Here is a 20,633-nt window from a genome sequence, read left to right on the forward strand (position 1 = left end):
TTTACTACTGCATTTTCACACTACACACATTTACTGCATTTTTCAATCATAAGGTGGTTAAGGCGTTAAGTTACGTCAGTATTAATTTGTCATGGCAGTTGTAATTCTGAAACAATTGTGCTTTGGAATTAGCAAAAAAAAAACCAGTTTTTGAGGAGCAGTTTTGTACATGTGACTGCTGCTAACTGAAAACCTCTTAAAGAAAATCATATCTGAAAAATACATTGCTACTTTTGAGAACCTCATTTCAAGGGCACAGCATCAGTGGACAGAATGGACAGAAAAAAATTGAGTTAGAAATAATATTTTTTTTCAATATCACTAAAAATACATAATTTCTGCTATTTCATTCAAAATTGCCAATACTTATATATGGTTCTTCAATAAAACAACAAGTTGCTTCCAAACACATGGAGAAGATTTTGCTGACTGGGACAAATGAACTACTTTCCTATACAAGGGAGAGGAAATATGAGAACAAATAATGCAATCAACAAAGAAGGAATAGTGTTTCTTACTTTTTCTCAGTTAACTATTTTTTGCAGTAAACCTTGAGGCTCAACCACCCTATGACACCAAAAGGATGTCTGATTTATGGAGGGCAGTAATTTTGTGGGAACATAGCCTACAGCTGAGCAGAAGCTAAAGAACTTAAGCTTTGCTAATCAGTCTTTACATCTGACAAACCAGCTGAAGCAAGGAAGCAATGTAGGACAGAAGAAATTAATTCCAATAAGGAAAATTAAGCTGATGAGTTCAAGAGGTAAAAATTGCCGAGAGTAAAATGAAATAGAAATAGAAGTTGTTCAAGCCTATTTACCACATAAAATATGACTGCTCTATCCCAGAGAAGAATGGTTTGAAGAAATTAGGTGGTCTGCCTTTGTACTGAGTGCAAGGAATAGTTTTCAGAAGATGGTAGGGAATGGTGTAAAATGACTACTGGAGAAAATTCAGGGCAGAGTCTTCCTGAAAACTCAAGGAAATGATTCAGTAAGGGAGTGAATCCAAATAAACAGGAGTTGGATGTAAATGGTAGTAAGGTGCCAAGTGGATGTGATTTTAAACAATGTGAGTTCCATGGAAAGGCTCAGTTAGCTAGCCATAAACAGAAAGGCACAGGCAGGGAAAATCTTCAGTGGGCTGCATTGAGGCAAATGAAAATTCTAGCCTTTATTTTGAGCTGAAAGGAGATGGTGCTTGTTGTGTTCATGTAAAACTCTGGATTGTCAAACTGTAAACAGAGACACAGGAGACACTTGATGATCTCACATTTACTCTGTTTTCCATACAACAGTGCTATAGTAAAGGAGAACACATAATTCAAGGAATATCTATGGCTTTTCTTTCCTCACATTGTTGAACTGCCCAGTAGTAACAAGCCCTTGTAGCTGTGCAGGACCCCCATCAGCAGTCCTTGGGATCTGGTGGGGAGAACATTTTATCTTCAGGTGGTACACAAGGCGTTGAGCCATTTGGCATTAGTGATTCAGTGTACCCATGACACACGGACCACCAGTAGTGTAAACCAGTTTGGTGAGCTGGCAGAGGAATTTCCTGCAACTACAGCTCTGTCTGCTGTTCCCTACCCTCTGCAGAGCCCTACCCTGTTAATGAAAACTTTGCCCTGAATAGGTTTTATAAGTATGCTGCGGTGTTGAACCAGCAGAAGACCTGAGCTGAGAAAGGTCTAATCATTTACCGTGACAGCAAGCTTCCAGTAGGAAGGGGAAGGGAAGACAGACCATGAGATGTGACATAGGCTGAGAGCAAAGTAACAACAGAGGATTATCATGAGTGTACTGACCAGCACCCTCAGTCACTGAGCTGTGCTTGGACATTTTATAGGAATTTTGGCAGAGCTGAGCTCCAGTGGCAGCCACGTGTGTGTGGATGTTCAGCATGTCCTATGGACCAAAAGGACAGAATGAGAGAAAGCTGCTTGAAGAAAAGGCAGCCCTTTGCCACCTTCTATGTCTCTTCTGCATCTTGACAGCAAGGAAAGGTGAAAGCAGAATTAATGGTCAGGAAGACATAAGAAGAGCATCAGAGCGGATGAGAGCTGGGACAGTGTGGTACCAAGTAAGAGGAAGGGCTACACCACAAAGGGCCTTAAAATTAGAACTAGGAAGCTGGAGAGAGCTGCACCTCCCAAGGTCTCTGTTTACCCTGGCACTGGCACAGTTCTGGCTGAAGTGATCATTCTGGAGTAGTTAGAGATACACTCAGAGCTAGGACAGGTGTAGTTGCCTTTAAAGAGCTGTAAAACATTACAAGAAATGTTTTGTAGAGGGAGAGAGTTTTACAAGATGCCGGGGTTTGAGAAGAATAGTGCCTGAAGTTCTCAAATGGTAACTGTCCTGGAGCATTGCCTTAGCATTTTTAAGTATTAATTTCAACACAGTGATTTTAGCTTGAGGTTAAAGACAAGATCTCTTTAATTTCCAGATGCTTGAATTACCAGTAAAATGTTAGATTTCCACAGGAAATAAACACTTGGTAGAAAATGTTTCCTTTAGTCAAAATGCCGGCTGGTTGGCTGAAAAACATATCTGATGGAAAATTTTCAATCTGTTTGAGCTCCAGGTGTTTGACCTGTGTCCATAAACATCAGGGTTCTTTAGTGTAGAACATGTTTAATGGGGCTTGTTTGGAAGTTTTGGGGCACAAAAGGAAAACAGCCATGTTTTTTAAAATTTCTTGCGTGTATAAAAGGAGAACCTGAACCTTATATGTTATCTGAAGAGTGGCAACCTAATGAAGATAAACTCTGCTAGCTCTGTGTAGAAAGCAAGACTGAAACATATTAGCTCCTCCCAGTAAAATTTTCCACACATTCTTCCCTAGTTTTGTTGGTCTCTGTAGTCTCCCATGGTGCTTTTTTTATACATTTTCATCACTGTTCTGTAAAAGTACCTCAGAACAAAATTCCTGTGCCTGAAAAACATTCATGAACATAATGAACAATATCATTCTGGGATATCCTGGATTAAAAGCCAGCTGCAGGATCACCACCTGGTTGACAGCCTGATCATGAAAAGATTATGTAGAGTCAGAGAGTTAGCCTCTTGGGATGCACTGAGTATGGGGAGATATAAATGTCCCAGTTGTTCTGCACAGGAGAAAACTGCACCTCTGTCCTTTAAATTCTGATCTTCAAAAGCATTAATCCATGAATCCCTATTGGAATCCAAGTATCCTGCTTGTACTGAGGCACCTGAGCTCACTTATCTTTTTGTTTTAAAAAAAGGTAAATTCTAGAGACTCTTTACATTAAAGAGAGAGGACTGGCCAAAGAACACCCATCAACTTTACTTTCTGTGAAAAATCAGGTTTTACAGCTGAGCAAATACTCCTCCCAGAACAGGTGCCAGTATCTACCTTGATTCATTGGCAGAATGGTAGGGCGGAAAGTACAACAAGACTGTGGAGGAGAAAGTGCTGTCAAACAAGAGAAAAAAGCTGTAACAAAGATTGTACAACATGGATTAAAATAATGGCTAAATATGCTGGTCAATTGATAGGCTTTGTCTACCCTTCTAAATTCAAGATAAACTAATCAAGGCAGCATGACAGCAATCTCGGAGCCCTGAAATGTCAGTAAGACCAGCAGGGCTGAAAGACACAGACCAGGAAAGGAGCTCTGTCAGCCAGCTGGTCTGGGGCATTCAGAGCCTCTTTAGAGGAAAGTCCCTGAGTGAGGGAATAAGCTCAGGAAAGGCTTACCAGAGACCAAGCCCACAAACAGATAAGGTTTGAGGAAGAGACCAGTGTTGCTAGGAACTGAGAAATCATCCTCAGCAAGTGGTAAGTAACTAACCACAGAAAATGGACAGCTGTCTCCAGGGTGGGGCTTCAGTATTCTAACAATCCCAACAGTTCCCCTTGTTTTAACCCATGTTTCTTAATCAAATTTTTTCATGTCCTGAAAAGTTTAGGCTCAGGTACCTGCACGGCAACATCACAGAAAAGCTATTTTCAAGGCAGCATTACCTGCAATGGTTCCCAAGATGAATACTTGGTTGTGTAAAGTAAGTGAGAATTTTCTTCTGAGAGTATTAAAGCCAGAGCTTCCAAAAGGGCTAATGAGGTCATTTCTGTGATTTGTTAGCAGGTAGTTTTCTTAGCCATTCATTTATCTAGAAGTCATCTTTGAGAGGAGTTCTAAAAGGCGTGTAAACTCCAAACATAAGCTTAATGTTTCTCAAAGCAATTGCAAGTCTCCTTCCTTCTTCGCAAAAGTAATGGTCCATAAACTGTTCTGCATAGAGGTAATTTAATGTACTGGAAATGTTCCATCCCTCTTGCAATTGTTATAAAATCAAACATCCACATATATACTGAAACAGTAGTGTAGATATCTTACATACATTTTGAATTCAACACTCAGGATTTTTGCAGGAAGAATAATTTGCTTTTGCCATTATCTTTGTCTATTGAAATGTGATACATTTTAAACTAAAAGAAACAATTTTTTAAGTGGTAACAAGTGGTTCATGAGCAAATACTGCCCCAAATCCAAACAATATGAACAGATGTCATTAAAACATTCAGAGAAACTCCCCTTTGACTTTAGACCAATATGTACAATTTTAAGCCAAGTCAGTTATTTTTAGAAGTTCTAAACAACTGAAAATAGGGAAATCTATTCTAGTTACTTCTCATCCTTAAATTTTGTATGAAGGCCACCAGTGCCAGTTCATAATTTGAACACAGTAAAAATGTATGTTTCATAATCAAATAATCAAGTGTAACACAGAAAATATGGGATGATTACATTAAAAAGCTTTACTTCATAGATTGGCTTATAGCATCTGGAACTCATTTACATTTGAGTGATAGCAACCTCTTTTTCCCCCTTCCCTTTCAAGCATCTTGTAGTAACAAATTTCCATTTCATTTCTTCTTTTCCTGCTTTGCCTTTGCACATACAATTCCTCTCTCCCATTTTTCTCCTAATGAAAGTGATCCCATAGTAAACAGAAGTCTGAAAATTATGTGTTCTATATGCAAAAAGTGACTCACCAGTCTGCTCTTTCAGTTGGCTGAACTGACCCACTTTCCCAGCCCGCTCATGTTGGACTTAGCAATGCCCCAAGCAAGGCTAAGCCCAGGAAAGAGGAAGGGGGAGTGCAATGCCAGTGCTCTGGTGCCGCTCAGCACATGGCTTCTCAAAAAGCTCCTTGGACAAAAGGCAGGGAGCATGGAAGCACCAAGGTGGCAGCCACCCCTCCAAGCCACTGCTGGCATTTAGTCCATTAGTGTGTTCTGCCCACAAAAGGGCACTGTCCCTCTCCACTCTCCATGGCAGCACCATGGTGCCCACCACAACCAGCCTCCTCCCGGGATATCTAGTGCTGGGTAAGGATGGGTTGAGCCAGGCTTGGCATCCTTTCTGGAGACATCTACCCCATGAAGAGCCAGCCTCTCAGCCAAGGGTTTCTCATTGCAGAGAGGAAGATTAGGTCTCTCCTGTGTCATAGGAGACCATAGGAGGAAGGGAACCCTTCTTCTACCTCATTTCTAGCCCGTATGTTTGGAGGGAGATGCCGCCTGATGAATATGATACTTAACTGTTTTTGAATGGGTTTCCTCCTTTTCCTCCCAGCATACAGGCATTCCCCCGGAGGAATCATGGCTTTGACGCTGAAAAACAAAAGGAATAGGTTTCTTACTTCAGAGGTTTCTGTGTTTCAGACTACAAAATGACAGCACTGAGAAAGTTCCACCGAGGAAAATGTTTGTTCCTTGAGTGTGACATTCAGCAACACTAAAAAGCATGGTGGCATTAGTGAAGATAGAAGCTTACAGCTTATTCAATTTCCTACCCTAATATTATTAGAATATTGATGTTTATGTTCAATTTTCGTTTTTTCCAATTAAGTATACAATGCATGATATAAAATGGTTATAAAATACATCCTGTTTACTGGATATCCAAATTTTTTCTCCCTTCCCAGCTCATTTCTAAATTCAGCTAAACAAATAAAAATGAATAATACTACCCATCATCTGCAGGGAGGATTTCACCGCTTTTAAAATACACAGGAATATTATCTCCATTACTGACATTGTGACTGGTAGGTTGCAATTATTCAAATCAGCATTTCTCCAGATCCTCACATCCTCATTTTTAAAGGCTGGAAATATAGCTGTCGGCAGCTCAAGATGTGACACACAGTTTTGTGGTTAGCACTAGGACCCAATGTAGTGCTGACTGAGGTGACAATTTTCACACAAAACTTGGTCTTATTGATTTATTTGAATATGCTAGCCCTAGAGACATTGCAGGGTGCAAAAAAGTCTTTGCGTTCAGTCTGTTTAAACCTTTTGGAGATTAGCTGAATATCAAAGTCTCTTGATTTTTTGTCTGAAAGAATATTTTAGTCATGCTGGGTGCTGTTCAACAGTAGGTGCATGCTGCCAGAGAGGTTAATGTATCTCAAGAGTAATTGCTGTTTTGTGTAAGATACAAAATTAAAGGGAACTTCTATGTCATTGAATCAAATCTCATGCTGGTGAACATGTGTGTCATGTAAAGTAAACCATAAAATTGCTGAGCTTAATTACAAAAACCTTTAGCATTGTTTTCTTTTTCATGGAAAGACAGCTTTCTGATAACTAGAAACCTTTTGCCTTCCAGCTTAAATTTGTTCATGGTCATTTTATGCCCATTTGTTCTTCTGCCAACATTGTCTTTTAGTTTAAATAGCTCTTCCTCCTCCATTGTGTTTACTCATTGGCATATTTTTAAATATCAGTCATATCTTCAGTCAGCCTTCATTTTTCTATTCTGGGACAATTCAAACTCTTTTATTTCCCTCTCATGTTACAAACTGGTTTTTTCTTCCTATCATTTTAGGAGAACAGAATTGAGCCCAGTTTATTAAGCAAAATCTAAAATATATTTCATACATGCAACCACAGCATCCTTTGCTAACTTGAGTTTCTTTAGGTATACTGTGTTTCCTTCATCTGGGAAATCAGTTATTGTGTCAATACACAGCTAGCAGGTTACTTTGGCAAAATTATTTAAATCTACATTCCCTTTTTACTCCAACTACAACTGTTTACTAACTACAACTGTTATTTGTTCTTTCTTTCTGAGAATTCATTCTAAAATGATGCATAATATAGAGATCAGACTAATTGCCTTCTCTCAAATGCAGGTTATGGTGGAAACACTAGTCATTCTCCAGTTAGTGCAGTGTCAGGAATTAGGCTCTTCCAGAAACAGGGCCATATTTTCCACTATTACTGGAATAATTTCCTGTGACATCAGATGGGTGAACTACCTGTCCAAAGTTGATGAAGGATATGATACTGTGCAATAAATACTGCTGCAGGTTAAGATTATGTCACAGCCTTTGCTGAGATTAAGCCTTCTTGCCACCTTTGAAGACCTTGTTAAATAGGTTTAATCTTCAAGTTCTTTCTTTTTAACAGTCTGCCAGTTTTTAAGATTACATCTACCCTAACAGGTTTACTCCTTCAACTGGAAGCTAAAATGGTGTGGACATGCCAAAAGAACTGCAGTTTCTTCTGAAACCTTACATTAAAATATATTTTCTTTGTATTTGTGGTGGATTGACACTGTCTAGATACAAGGTACCCACCAAACCCACTCTACCACTCCCCTCCTCAGCAGGTCAGGGGGGACAAAATACAACAAAAGGCTCATGGGTCGAGATAAGGAAAGGGAGAGATCACTCACCACTTACTGACAAAACAGACTGAACTTGGGGAAATTAGTTTAATTTATTACCAATCAAATAAGAGCAGGGTAATGAGAAATAAACCCAAATCTCAAAAATATCTTCCCCACAACCCTTCCTTTCTTCCAAGGCTCAACTTCACTTCATTTTCTCTACCTCCTCCCCCTGCAGCAGCACAAGAGGATGGGGAATGGAGGCTGTGGTCAGCTCATCACACTCTGTCTCTGCCACTCCTTCCCCCTCAGGGAGAGGACTCCCCACACTCTCCCACGAACTTCTCCAACATGAATTCTTCCCACGGGCTGCAGTTCCTCACAAACTGCCCCAACGTTGGCCCAGTTCTTCAGGAACAGGCTGCCTGAGCATGGGTACTCCTTGGGATCACAAGCCCAGCCAGCAAAACTGCTCCAGTGTGGGCTCCTCTCTCCATGGGTCCACAAGTCCTGCCAGAGCCCAGCTCCAGCACAGGCTTGCCATGGGGTCACAGCCCCCTTCAGGCATCCCCCTGCTCTGGAGTGGGCTCCTCCGTGGGCTGCAGGGACACAGCTGCCTCACCATGGGCTGCACCGTGGTCTGCAGGGGAGTCTGCTCTGCTGCCTGGAGCACGTCCTCCCACCACTCCTTCTTCACTGCCCCCGATGTCTGCAAGGCTGCTGCTCTCACATCTTCTCACTCCTCTCTCAGACTGCACTTGCAGTTGTGCTGGCTCTTTTCCCCCTTCATAAACACCTTATCCCAAAAATGTTGCCATCATTCCTGATGGGCTCAGCCCCGGCCAGCAGCAGGTCTGTCATGGACCTGCTGGACTCAGGGGGAGCTTCCAGCAGTTTCTCACAGAAGCCGCTCCTGTAGACCCCCACTACCAAATCCTTGCCATGCAAACCTAATACAATATTGTAATACTTTTGTGTTCTGAGTCCTTCCTGTCCATAATGTGAATCTATGACTCATAGTTCATGTTTCAAAACAGTGTCACATGCTCGACTTCCCTTCTCTTGCCTTCATGAGCAAAGTTAGAAGGAGGAGAAAGACTTGAACAGCATAATTCAACTGAAAACTGAAAGCTAAGAGTTCATTCAATTTCCCAAAAGGGTGACTTTTTTTAAAACCCATTCTGGATCAGTTGATTAATATGTGACAGCAAATAAAAATAACTAAAAAGACCTCAGTATTCAAACTGAAAACCAGGAAATAAATAGCAAACAATATGAGCTAGAATTTATGGAGTGCAAAATGCTAGTTAGGAAAGATAAAGGCTCAAAGGAAAATTCACAAATTGCAGCGCTAAAGACAAAAGATAGTGTGCCATTTACAAGAATATTATGAAGAAAATAATTCTAAAAAGTGTATGTGGTTCTAATTAGATGGAGATGGCTTTATGTTAGAACTGCATAAAAGGTAAGAGTGCCCAACAGTTTTATTTTCTGAAAAGAAGACTCATGCAGTCCCATCAGACAAGAATTAGCCATGCACTCTTCAGTTTTTCTACAAGAAATTTCTACAGAATTAGAACAAAGGGTTACCACAGCAACGTGGTATGAAGCACTGTCCCAGCAACTGAGCACCAATGTCCTAGATACACACACAACCAAGAGGTGCTTCTGCCACTACCACTAACACCAGTAGTGGCATGTGGTTAAAATTAGTCTGAGAATGCATGGGGACAGGAATGAAGACAGAGTCAGACGGTTCATGGTCCTAAAAATATGTCTGAAAACGGCATTGAATTTGTTGAGTTGCAAAGATCCATAAACCTTGAAAACATCTGTTTTAGAAACTGGAGAAGAGCATGTATTCACAGTCCTACCTGGACTGTGTTTTCTTCTGATCACTTGTGAGCTCTTCTCTCCACCCCTAGGACAGAACAGCCCATCACCACCACTGAATGAGGCTGGGGGCTCCTTCCCCTGCCAACCCACCCATCTCATGTGGATGGAAAACAGTAAGAACTTGGGTGGACAGCACTCAGCTGCTCAGAACAATTGTACTCTTGGCTTTCCCCCTGTAACGCTTGAGAGCCCTCACATTGTCTCTACGTGCCTGAGGTAGGATGAAAACAGACCCAAAGAAGCAATCTTCCACCACCTCTCCAGCAGAAGGAAGGGGGGCTTACAAGACTGAGGAGCTTGAGGAGAAGAGCTGGGACCAAAAGGAACAGAATTGCTAGAAAAGGGTAGATGTGGACCATAATAATTTCCTTCTTTTAGATGCTTGTAATCACTACTGACATAAAGTCACAACGAATCTCTGGGGAACACTGAAGGACTGAAAGACAGCTGCTATATGATAATTTTCAGAAAAGGGAAACATAATGATCCAGCTATCCCCTGGATGACAAGACTGACATCCATCCCAAGCAAAATACCAGAAAAGCTGATAAGAAAGATGAATTACATCACTTAGCAGAATTCTATGGAATATCATGCTCTTTGGAGTGAAATTAACTCACTGAGAAGTCTTCACACCTAGCTGACAGAGGAGTTCACTTGTATTAGTAACTTAAGTTAGCAGCACAACATTCTGCTTTTAAATAGCCCCAAAAAAGCAGTACAGTGCACAGTTTCCACAAGTAAATAATCTGTCAAGTGACAGAATAAAAAGAAAAGTAGTCATAGAGAAATCACTACTAAACAGAAGAAGTTTTACAAAGACCTTACAGACATTGAGGTTCAATACAAACTCATTGGCAATAACATTTAGAAAGTTAAAAATATTTAGAAGTTTGATAAATAATGCTGAAGACACAGGGAAGCAGCAACCAGCAGTGTCCAGTAGGCAGTTTTTCTTTATTCACAATGTATTTTAATACAGTCAAATGCAAACGCATCTCAGAATAGGGAATGCATATCATTGATACTGAATAGGGACTGCATCCTGAAATGTGAGTGATTCTTGAAAGGAATTAGGGATCAAAGGGAAAAATGAATACAATCCATAGTCTGAGCTGCCAGGGAGGAGCTGCTACAAAGGGAGCTGATGCAGATGCTAACCTAAGTGAAGTGGGTTAAAGGTTTACATCTGCTTAAAGATATGATAAGACTGATGCTGGAACAGTGTGTACAGTTTGCATGTAAGTGTTTTTCAAGTAATGTTAGAAACTGGAAAGAGTGAGGAAAGAAGCTAAAATAAATACTTGCAGGCTGAAGAAATTTATTTACATAGAAAAATTATTTAAGTGATTTGAGCAAAGTGAAGTACTTCCAGGGGAAGATATGAGTACTGAATTATTTTAATCTGAAACACAGCAAGCACTTAGAAAGTGAAGCTGAACCCAGATACATCCAAATAAGAAATAATGCATTAATCTGTAACATCATGAGCATTTAAACCCTGTAACAAGGTACAAAGAATTTAATGGATCCTGTTGTCTTGAAACCAGTGTTAGATGCCTTTTTTGTAATATGCACTTTATCCTAAGAGAAGCTATACTTAAATTAAATAGAAACAGTTGAGTTGAACACAGGCATACTCAGAAGAAAAAAAATCTTTGGTAGCTATCGGAGGTCAGATTACATTATCCAATGATCTCTCCTTTCACTAAATTTTATGAATCATTTCCTGCCCAAATGTAATCACATACCATGCATTCAGTGCCTGAACTACAAGAAAGGGCTGTGCAGACCAAGCTTCAAAGAGGCACAGCTATTGAAGAGGCAGCCTGCAAATGGGAAGGTTGTGTGTGCGCACATCCCTGCCATGCCACAGCACCGTGCTGCAGTCCCACCAGCAAAGCAGGAAGGGCATGGGGCTGGAGAGTGGCTTGGCTTTTCTCAGGATTATGTGTTTCCACCTTGGCAGGATCAGCTCTGGAAAAAGACTTCCAGTCACAGTGGCTCATCAACAGGACAGAAATCTACCTGCCTGCTCTCACTAAATTAATTGTGATTAGCACATTTGTGCCAAGTTTTCTGCTTCTAATGAGTGGCCATGTCTTAGGAGAAAGTATGGTAACAGTTTTGGATATATCCTTGTAAATAGCAAATTTCTAGCTGAAATTACCCCATGTAAAAAAATAACTGGAGCAAAGAATGAATAAGGGTTGTGAAACTGAGCCCCACAGTCAGAGTGCAGGAGCGCAAACTGTTTGGGTTATCATGAAGAACAGCAACAGAGAACTTCCGTACAATAAGTAACTGCATTACGTAGGAAACAAACATTTCGTGACAAGAAACAAACATTTCTGGCAAGATCCAATTTATTGAACTTGAGGCTAATTAAATCCAAATAACAGTTAAATGACTATCAAAATAATTTACCGAAGCCTGTAGAGGATTCTTTTTTCTTAACAAAACTAATGGACCTGTGTGGTAAGAATTTGTTGAAGGATATCCAATGGTCCAGTTTTACGTGAGATTGAAGCAAGATCACAGTGGCTCTTTCTGGCCCTAAAATTTCCTTTTCTACCTCAATTATTTCCCCAGTGAAAGAGCAATGGGTTAAATCTCAAACATGAGGAGTTTTCAGAAGACTAAAAAAAAGTATCTAATGCTTGATTTAGAGAGGATGTTCTACAAGTATCAGGGATCATATGTTGTCTGACAAACACACATAAAATCTCTCTTTAATTTCCTTTGAAAAAAATGTGTACAGATTTGGCTACGTTTGGAGCTTCTAGGAAAAAATCCAGCTTGCGTGTGCTCGGCAGACTTGCTGTAGTCTGACAGTTATCTGCAGCTTCTGCCTGAGCTGAGCCCACGTCATCCCCTCCATTCCTCCCACAGGCATCTGCACTGTGCACATTCATCCCTGTGTGCTTCACGGGGCTCCCCCCCGAGCAGCAAAGACAGCACCACACCTTCCCTCTTGCTGTCCCTCCCTATCCTGGTGCTACAAAGGATTCCAAATATAAGGCATGGGAACAAGGAGTCAGCCACGGGAAAGGCTGAAGCAGACTGGGACAAGGCAGGGAGTGATAGCAGAAGGCTTGTAGTCATGACTCTCAGCACCCCTAAGACCTGCAGAGAGATGCTGTGCTCTGAAACGCTCCAGAAAAGGAGCATTCAGGAGCACTGCTTTTGTATTATCATTAGGAATTCCAAGTAACCATTGAAAATTTAGGGGGTTTGCCAGAAATAAGGTGGTCAGCACCTCCACACTGCAGTCTCCCTTCCAGGTCTCTTGTGGGTTCCTTTGCCTTCACTGCCTGCCTTAGGGGAAGCAGTCTGAGCACCGGGAGCCAGACTCCTGCCCCGCTTGGAGAGCTGAGGGAGGGAATCAGGGAATCGGGGCTCCTCAGGGGCTGTAGGAATTAGGGCTGCAGGATGCAAGGCACACACCAACAGCCTGGGACATCAGAGGCACCAGCCCTCACTTTCTGGGAGCCTTGGTCTGTTCTAAGAGTGTTGAGCACTCAGTGCTGCAGCTGGAGTCAGCCAGCACTGAGCTCTGAGTGAACGTGAACCAAAGGCCGTGTCTCCTGGAAAATCATCTCCTGAGCGCCTGGCATCGAGCAAATGAGAATAAGTGTTTCAGGTTTATCACTTCTAATAAGTCCTGATGTCTCAGCAGTATAATAAAGATTAACTCAGTGGTGGATTTGATGTACCTAAATACTAAAGTAACAATTACCACTGAAGAGTCTGTAGCAAAATCAATAGCACTTTTTTTACACAGGATTTGAACAGTACAGGGACTATGAGGTGAATGAGGATAATAGAAACAAAACACACAACTTCTGCTTTAGTATGAGATAAAGTTTAGTTCCTGTCCACACAAGTGAGGAATTTAGCAGCTGGACTTGATGTTCTTAGAGGTATTTTTCAATCCAAGTGTTTTATGAATTTATGTTTACTCCTAGGTTTCCTAATTTGCAAGTGCTTGACTTTAAAACAGAGCAGCCCTTTGCTACAGAATGGATATGTAGCTACACTCTTCTTCTTTAGCAAAACAATAATTTCAATCATTATTCTTCCATCACAAACAAGTTCATCAGGGGACTGAATTGTCTCATCAGCCTTTCTTTCTTTTTCTGTTTATATAAGAAAGCCTGAAATTAAGTTCAAGGACGCTTTTTTTGAGCTTTGAGGATGTAAATAAATAACTTCTTTAAAAAGCTTAGATGCAATTTTGATGGGTTTTTTAAGTGATGTTTGAAAAATACAGCTGTTTTTAGAACTTCTAACATGCACTCTGTCACTTGAGGAAGGATACACATGGTAGCACATATAAAAGCACACCAAAAAAATTAATATTGGGAATATGTCTGGTGCAATACTTTGTAGTTAGTAGAGTGGTATCTCTTTCTATGAGGCTTGACTTTGGTCCTCCATTGTCTATACCACAGACCTGAGGAAAATCTAAGGTTGCCACAGCAGCTGGACTTTTCATAGGAAGGCATGAGCAGAAATGAAAAGTTTTCTACATCTGGGGCATTTAGGATATTGTCTGAACCAGATAGATTATTTGATGTCTAACAAGACAGTCAATCTTGCATTGCAATCTATCCCTCAGTAGGGATATTAGTGTATCGTGTTTCACTTTTAAACTCTCAGGAACATAATATCTTTGAGATCTTTGTCCCTCTGCTCTGTTTGCTGGAACCTGACTAACAGGTCACAAGAAAAGCAGACGTCATGAAAGCATAAGCATCATTTCCATAGCAAATCTAACTAAAACCAGTAAGATAGGTCAATGAAATATTCCTATCATGAATGGTAGCAAGGCCTCAGCTCATCTGTCTTCCACCCATAGCTAGGTTCAGGTTTTGGGAGCAGCTTTATGCTGGCAACACAGAGCTCAGTACAGAGAACAGCTCAAGCATGTTTGTTAACTGTATATATAATTTGTCAGACAGGTTCTGCCCAGATTTAGCTCTGTGCTGTCATGATAAGGCTTCTAGAGCTAATTAGTTATTCAAGTTTATGGAGTTCATTAGCTTGTCTTCAATTTTAAGTGAAGGATTAATATCCTTAGATAAAAGAGGATAACAATATCCCTTTGAATTGCTTGTGTCACGTTTTTTCACAAGACACGTGTGGCTGTGCACTGACTGCCTATTGGGTTGTTTTATCCTCATGCCCCACTCCCTGTTCCTCCATAAGGTGGTATATGCTCCAGCACCCACACAGCTGTGATGGGGTAAATTAGACATGTTACTTGGAGTTACAGAACTAGCCACAGATTGCAAATATAATTAAGAACTGGTCCTCCAAACCCTCTTGTGAGTTCACTGGCATTCCTGGTGTTATTCTCCCAACCACCTCTTGTCATTTCATCCACTTCAACTGTCTGAGGTTTTGGGGTTCTCTTTGAAGTACTAGAACAAGGATCTTTGATAAGAATACTTATCATCCTGCATCCATCCACAAGGCTAGACTAGAAATGTGGTTGTATTGAGTTTGTGTGGCCAGGTTTTGGTAGCAGAGGAGTGGTTTCAATGAGAAGATGCTGGAAGCTTCCCTCATGTCCAACAGAGCCAATGCCAGGCTGCTCCAGGGTGGACCCAGCACAGGCCAAGGCAAAGCCAATCAGAAATGGCAATAGTGTCTCTGTGATAACAAATTTAAGAAGGAAAAAAATGTTATTGGACAGAATAAATTGTGCTCAGAGAGAAGGGGAGTAAGAGTATCCAAGAGGAGCAACTCTGCAGACACCAAAGTCAGTGAAGAAGGGGGAGGAGGTGTTCCAGGTGCCAGAGCTGAGATTCTCCTGTAGTCTGTGGTACAGCCACTGTACTAGGCATTTGTGTCCCTGCTGCTCATGGAGATCCACAGGGATGCAGAGATCCACCTGCAGCCCATGGAGAAGACACAGACCAGAGCAAGGGGATGCCTGACAGGAGGCTGTGACCCTGTGTTGGAGCCGGCTCATGGCAGGGACCTGCAGACCCACGGAGGGAGTGTGTCCAGTGAGAGTCCCTCGTGGTTTGTGGGGGATCCGTGCTGGAGCAACCTGTCCCTGAACAACTGCATTCTGTGGAAAGGGACCCACACTGGAGCACTGTGTGAAGAACTGTAGCCTGTGGGAAAGATTCAGGCTGGAGAAGTTCATTAAGAACCGTCTCCTGTGGGAAGATTCCTCTCTCTGAGTAGTGGAGAAACATGTGGTGAACTGACCATAACCCCATTCCCTGTCTCCCTGCACCACTGGGAGGCAGGAGATACAGCTGGAAAGAAGGGAGGGGTGAGGGGAAGATATTTTTAAGATTTGTTTTACTTCTCAATAGCCTGGTCTGATTTTGATTTGTAATAAATTAATTTCCCCAAGGTGAGTCTGTTTTGCCCATGATGATAATCAATGAGTGATTTCTTGCTGCCCTTATCTCAGCTCACAAGCCTTTATAATGTTTTCTCTCCCCTGGCCAGCTGAGGAAAGGAGTGATAGAATGCTTTTGGTGGGCCTGGCATCCACCCAGGGTCAACCCACCACAGCGGTGCAATTTTGGAATAAATGCAAACAGCGTGATAGGAAACCCTGAGTTACACAAATGGAGGCTATGGGTAGGTTAGAGGATTGAGTAAATGAGACAGGACAGAATCACCAGCAACCATTTCCAGGAGTTTTCTACTGTAAAGCCAAAATGCAACTTAAATGGGAGTTTCATCAGGAAAGAATTGCTTATCAAATTCAGGAAGACTCTCCACAGTAGCCAGTAAGATGGTGATGCTCTTCTGCAAGTGGGCCAAGATCCAGTTCCAAGTCTTAAGAAAAAGTCTATCCTACACAATAACTGTACTCTCATTGTCCTGATCTCTCTATTTTTTTCTATAAAAGGCTTCTTAAAAGATTTTAGTTGTACTCCAATGCACTACAGGAGAAAAATATGTGACAGCTCATCAATTTTGAATATCTATTTTTCCATATATGTATATATATATATGGTTCATATATAATTCATTAGTATCATATATTTGCACTTTTTCTGCATCCCTAGAGACAATGTGGAAAGAGACAAAAGTGGCCATCTTTGGCTCAGAAACACAGCCTGTCCTCAGAGGAGCCTGTGTGACACCAGGATAACACAGAATAGCATTCTTCCAAAGAAAAGAAGCAAAAGAGACCTGGATCTAAGGCCAACAAAATGGAGACTGCTCTAAACATTATGAAATGTATGTAGGACTAGGAAGGCAGAAAAACCAGTAATACAGCTAAATATAAAATCAGCTTTTTGGGGAGATGCAACCCTATTCTTCTCCAGGCTTTGCTCTTCTGTGTTGTTTCTACTCAGTTATTCAGTGGAAGAAAAAGAGTAACTGAGGATGAACTTACAAGAGCCCCACAACAGAGGTTCAGCAGAGCTTAGATATCTGAAGATCCAAAGGTAAAGCAAAACAAAACATCAACAAAAAAAAACCAAACAAACAAAAAAAACCAAAAACACACAAAACCCCCCCAAACCTTTCAGGGAGGAAAAAAGGTGTTTTTCTCAAAGCTTGAGATGGAAAATGGGAATGCAGAGAAAAATTACAACTAAACATGAAACATTTTCTCCTGAAACTCTGAAAATTATGTTAGCTTGATGCTTAACTTGGCATTGTTATTATTATTACCGTTGCAGTTCAGGATTTTAAAATGTTTGTGCCACCATTGTAAAAACCACTTAGTTTGGAAGAAGCTGGTCACATATTGGAAAAACACACCAAGAGCCAGGCTGCTGTGTGAGTTGTCAAGCTTTTGCTCAATTCTTGCAAGTCTTCAGTTTAATGGAGTACATGAAAATCAGAATGGAAACTCAAAAGTTCCTGTTTTTTTCAAATACTGAATCTGAAAACAAAATTAAAAATAAAAGCTGATGTAGCTAATATTTTTTATGCAAATACAGCTAAAAAAGTAATACTGATTGAAAGGCTGTCTAGTTTTGTCTGCTGTGCTGACAAGGCACTACTCCATCACCTTGGTTTGGATAAGTACTAAAATACACTGCAGGTCCTTAATCACCAATGTATAAGGCCCATGCAAACATCACAAAGCCCAACAAGGCCAAGTGCAAGGTCCTGCACGCGGGTCAGGGCAAGGTCCAGCACAGGCTGGGCAGAGAATGGATTGAGGGCAGCCCTGGAGAGAAGCACTTGGCTCCAGGGAGACCTTCCAAAAGCCTTCCAGTACCTAAAGAGAGCCTACAAGAAACCTGGAGAGGGAATTTTCACAAGGGCATGCAGTGATAAGACAAGGGGCAATGATTTCAAAGTGAAGGCAAGTTTAGATGAATTGTTAAGGATAAATTCTTTACAGTGAGGGTGCTGAGACACTGGCACAGGCTGCCTGGAGAAGTTGCAGGTGCCTCATTGCTGGAAGTGTTCAGGTTCAGGTTGAATGGGGCCCTGAGCAATTAGCTGAAGGTGTCCCTGCCTATGCAGTGGGGTAAGAATTAGAATCTTTAAGGTCCATTCCAATCCAAACCACTCTGTGATCCATGATCTTGTGTTTTCCTCTCCAGAAACACAAATTTCTCCTTTGTAAGCTAAATATTCCCATTATGGTTTTGAGATCTATGGATATGCCTCCCTTTTTCATTTGTTATTTGACAGCTTCTGGAACTTTTTATTGTAAATACTTTTACTGTTTTAAGAGACATGTCCAGAGACAAAAACATGGTTAAATACATTTTCAAGTTACCTACAGTACTACTTTCTTCTAATATTACTTATATCTGTTACTGCCCTAAAGTAGACAATATATAAAAATTAATTATCATTAATAATCCTAGCAGTATTGTTTTCTATATGTTCATTTAAGTTTTGATCATGCATTTTTATATTTTAAAACATTAATTTTCATAAACAGATCATGACTACAAGTATTTCACTTTATATTTTTAGGGCAATAGATGGGGGGGAAATTTGACCTCTTGCCTTCAAAACTCCCAGAATTTTATTTGTCTCTAAGATAAAAAAGCAAACATTTTATTACATCACATCTATCACAATATCACCTGTTGTAAAGCATTTGTTTCTATCCAAAACCACCTGACACTTATAGAGAAGCTCGTATAAGATTTACTGATTCACATGCACTCCTGAAAAGTAATAAACAGGCATTTTCCATGGAGTGAAAATCGCAGGGAATCTCCCCAATTACAGGGTAGGAGAGAGCTCTTTCATCTGCTTTTATAGCCTGCCTTCCCTCCCCAGCCCCTTACCACCCATCTACCCCAAGACAGAAAGATTTTGTTAATCATTGCAAATGGGACTGAAAAGACCCTCAAGAGACTGTACAGAACATCATTCCCTGCTTCATACAGAAGCAGCTGTACCAAAGCCATTCAGAGGTTGCATATCTGAGAAATGGCTTGTGAGCATGAAAGACTTGTCTGTTTTTTCTAGCTAAATCAATTGATTTAATAAAAAAGTGCCACATCTTTCTAGTCTTTTACAGGCTTAGGCCATCATAGCTGTAACAACACAGCTGTTAAACCACTCCCCAGTGATGCTTATACTGAAGAAGTACAGTTTCTATGAGTACCCCAGAGATTTTATTCTAGCACTTAACTACCACAATTTTTTTCCTAAGCATCTTAAACTAAATTTTCCTTACAACACAATATAAATTAGGATTTCATCATAATTTTCTGCCCTAATTGACATGAACCTAAATTACAGTTTAAATTCAACTAAGTTCACAGCTAATACTACATTTCTGATGACATTTTACTTCTTTCCCTTTACTTTTCTTGTCTCTAGACTATACAATTATTCTAATCTTTTTTTGTAAGCGATGTTTTTACACATCTGATAATCCCTTGGGCTCTCCTCTGGACTCTCAATTCTATCTGCAATTTTTTCTCGAGTACCCTGCTCCCAAATGAGAGCAATATTCTAGCTAAGGACCCACCTGAGCTGACCCAGACAAAAAGATTCATTTACCTCAGAAAAAACATTTCTATCATTACACACCATTTTTACAACAATGCAATGCTACTGACCCACGTTTAGTTTGTGAACCACCACAATTCCACATCCTTTTCTCCTAGCCATTCCCCATGCTAAATTTGAGTACATGATTTATTACTGACTAAAGATAAAACCTTTGCACTAAACCCTATAGACTCATATCCTGGTTGGTTTTCTGGAGGTTGTGACTGTCAAAAATCACTCTGAATTTAACTTTTATCTTCCAGAGTGCCTGAAACCTGTTTGGTGACCTCTGCAGGCTGAATGCCCACATGCTCTGGCCCCTCATTTGAGACGTTCATGAAATAGGGAACAGTCTGACAGATTCTGTGGGGTACCAGCCTGAATGGTAGTCCTGTCAGTATACCCCTCCAACATCTCTAATGCCTATACTCCTTGCCCACAAAACAACATCATTAAATTTTGCTTCTCTATAAATGTCCTGAAACAAGAAGAAAGCACAATGGTTGTAGAATGATTCCTCATTTTAGGACAAGGAGAGGGAGACTCAGTCTGACAAGTGCACAAGGAGTTCTCAGATATCAGAAAAACACATTTTGGAGGAGCAAATCCCTGTGAGAGACAAGGAGGCCAAGAAGAGATGCTTTTCAAACAATGCTGTCCTGAGTGTAAGGTGAGAACATAATATTTGAAGTTTCAGTGAAGAAAAACGTTCAAGAGATTACTTAGCATCATGACTCCCAGGGATCTGTACCCTACTAAATGTAGCAAAGAGCAGCCCAGAAAGAGAGACAATGACCCCAAAACTGCCACACATTCAACTTCACTCTGTTTCAGCTGAAATGTTACAAAAGAGGGAGAAACTCTCTTAATGGTAGTTTTCTATGGTCCTAACAACAAAACTTGATTTTATGTGAACATATGTTTTCAGCAAGCTAAACATACTGAAATGACCACCATTGTGCATCAATACTAACACAGTTAAAGAGTAAGGAATAAATATCTAACATATTTAGTGAATGCACAGATATTTCTGTTGGGTACAGAGCAATAGCTCCGGTGCACCAGGCAGCCCTGCAGTCACAGAACAAACGCAATTGCAAACACCATGTCTTCCAGCCCTAGCTTC

At 40.8% G+C, this 20,633-nt stretch overlaps 1 protein-coding gene across 1 annotated transcript in view; it reads right to left on the reverse strand.

Moving 5' to 3' along the window:
- Window positions 1-20,633, reverse strand: part of AHRR (aryl hydrocarbon receptor repressor) — an 80,898-nt gene that overhangs the window by 56,052 nt on the left and 4,213 nt on the right. The window contains exon 2 of the mRNA XM_059486164.1: window positions 5,575-5,646. Within this exon, the coding sequence (XP_059342147.1) occupies window positions 5,575-5,636 (62 nt within the window). The 5' untranslated portion in view covers window positions 5,637-5,646. The remainder of the gene's footprint in view (window positions 1-5,574; window positions 5,647-20,633) is intronic.

The sequence above is a fragment of the Ammospiza nelsoni genome, chromosome 1 (genome assembly GCF_027579445.1).
Source record: "Ammospiza nelsoni isolate bAmmNel1 chromosome 1, bAmmNel1.pri, whole genome shotgun sequence".
NCBI lineage: Eukaryota > Metazoa > Chordata > Aves > Passeriformes > Passerellidae > Ammospiza > Ammospiza nelsoni.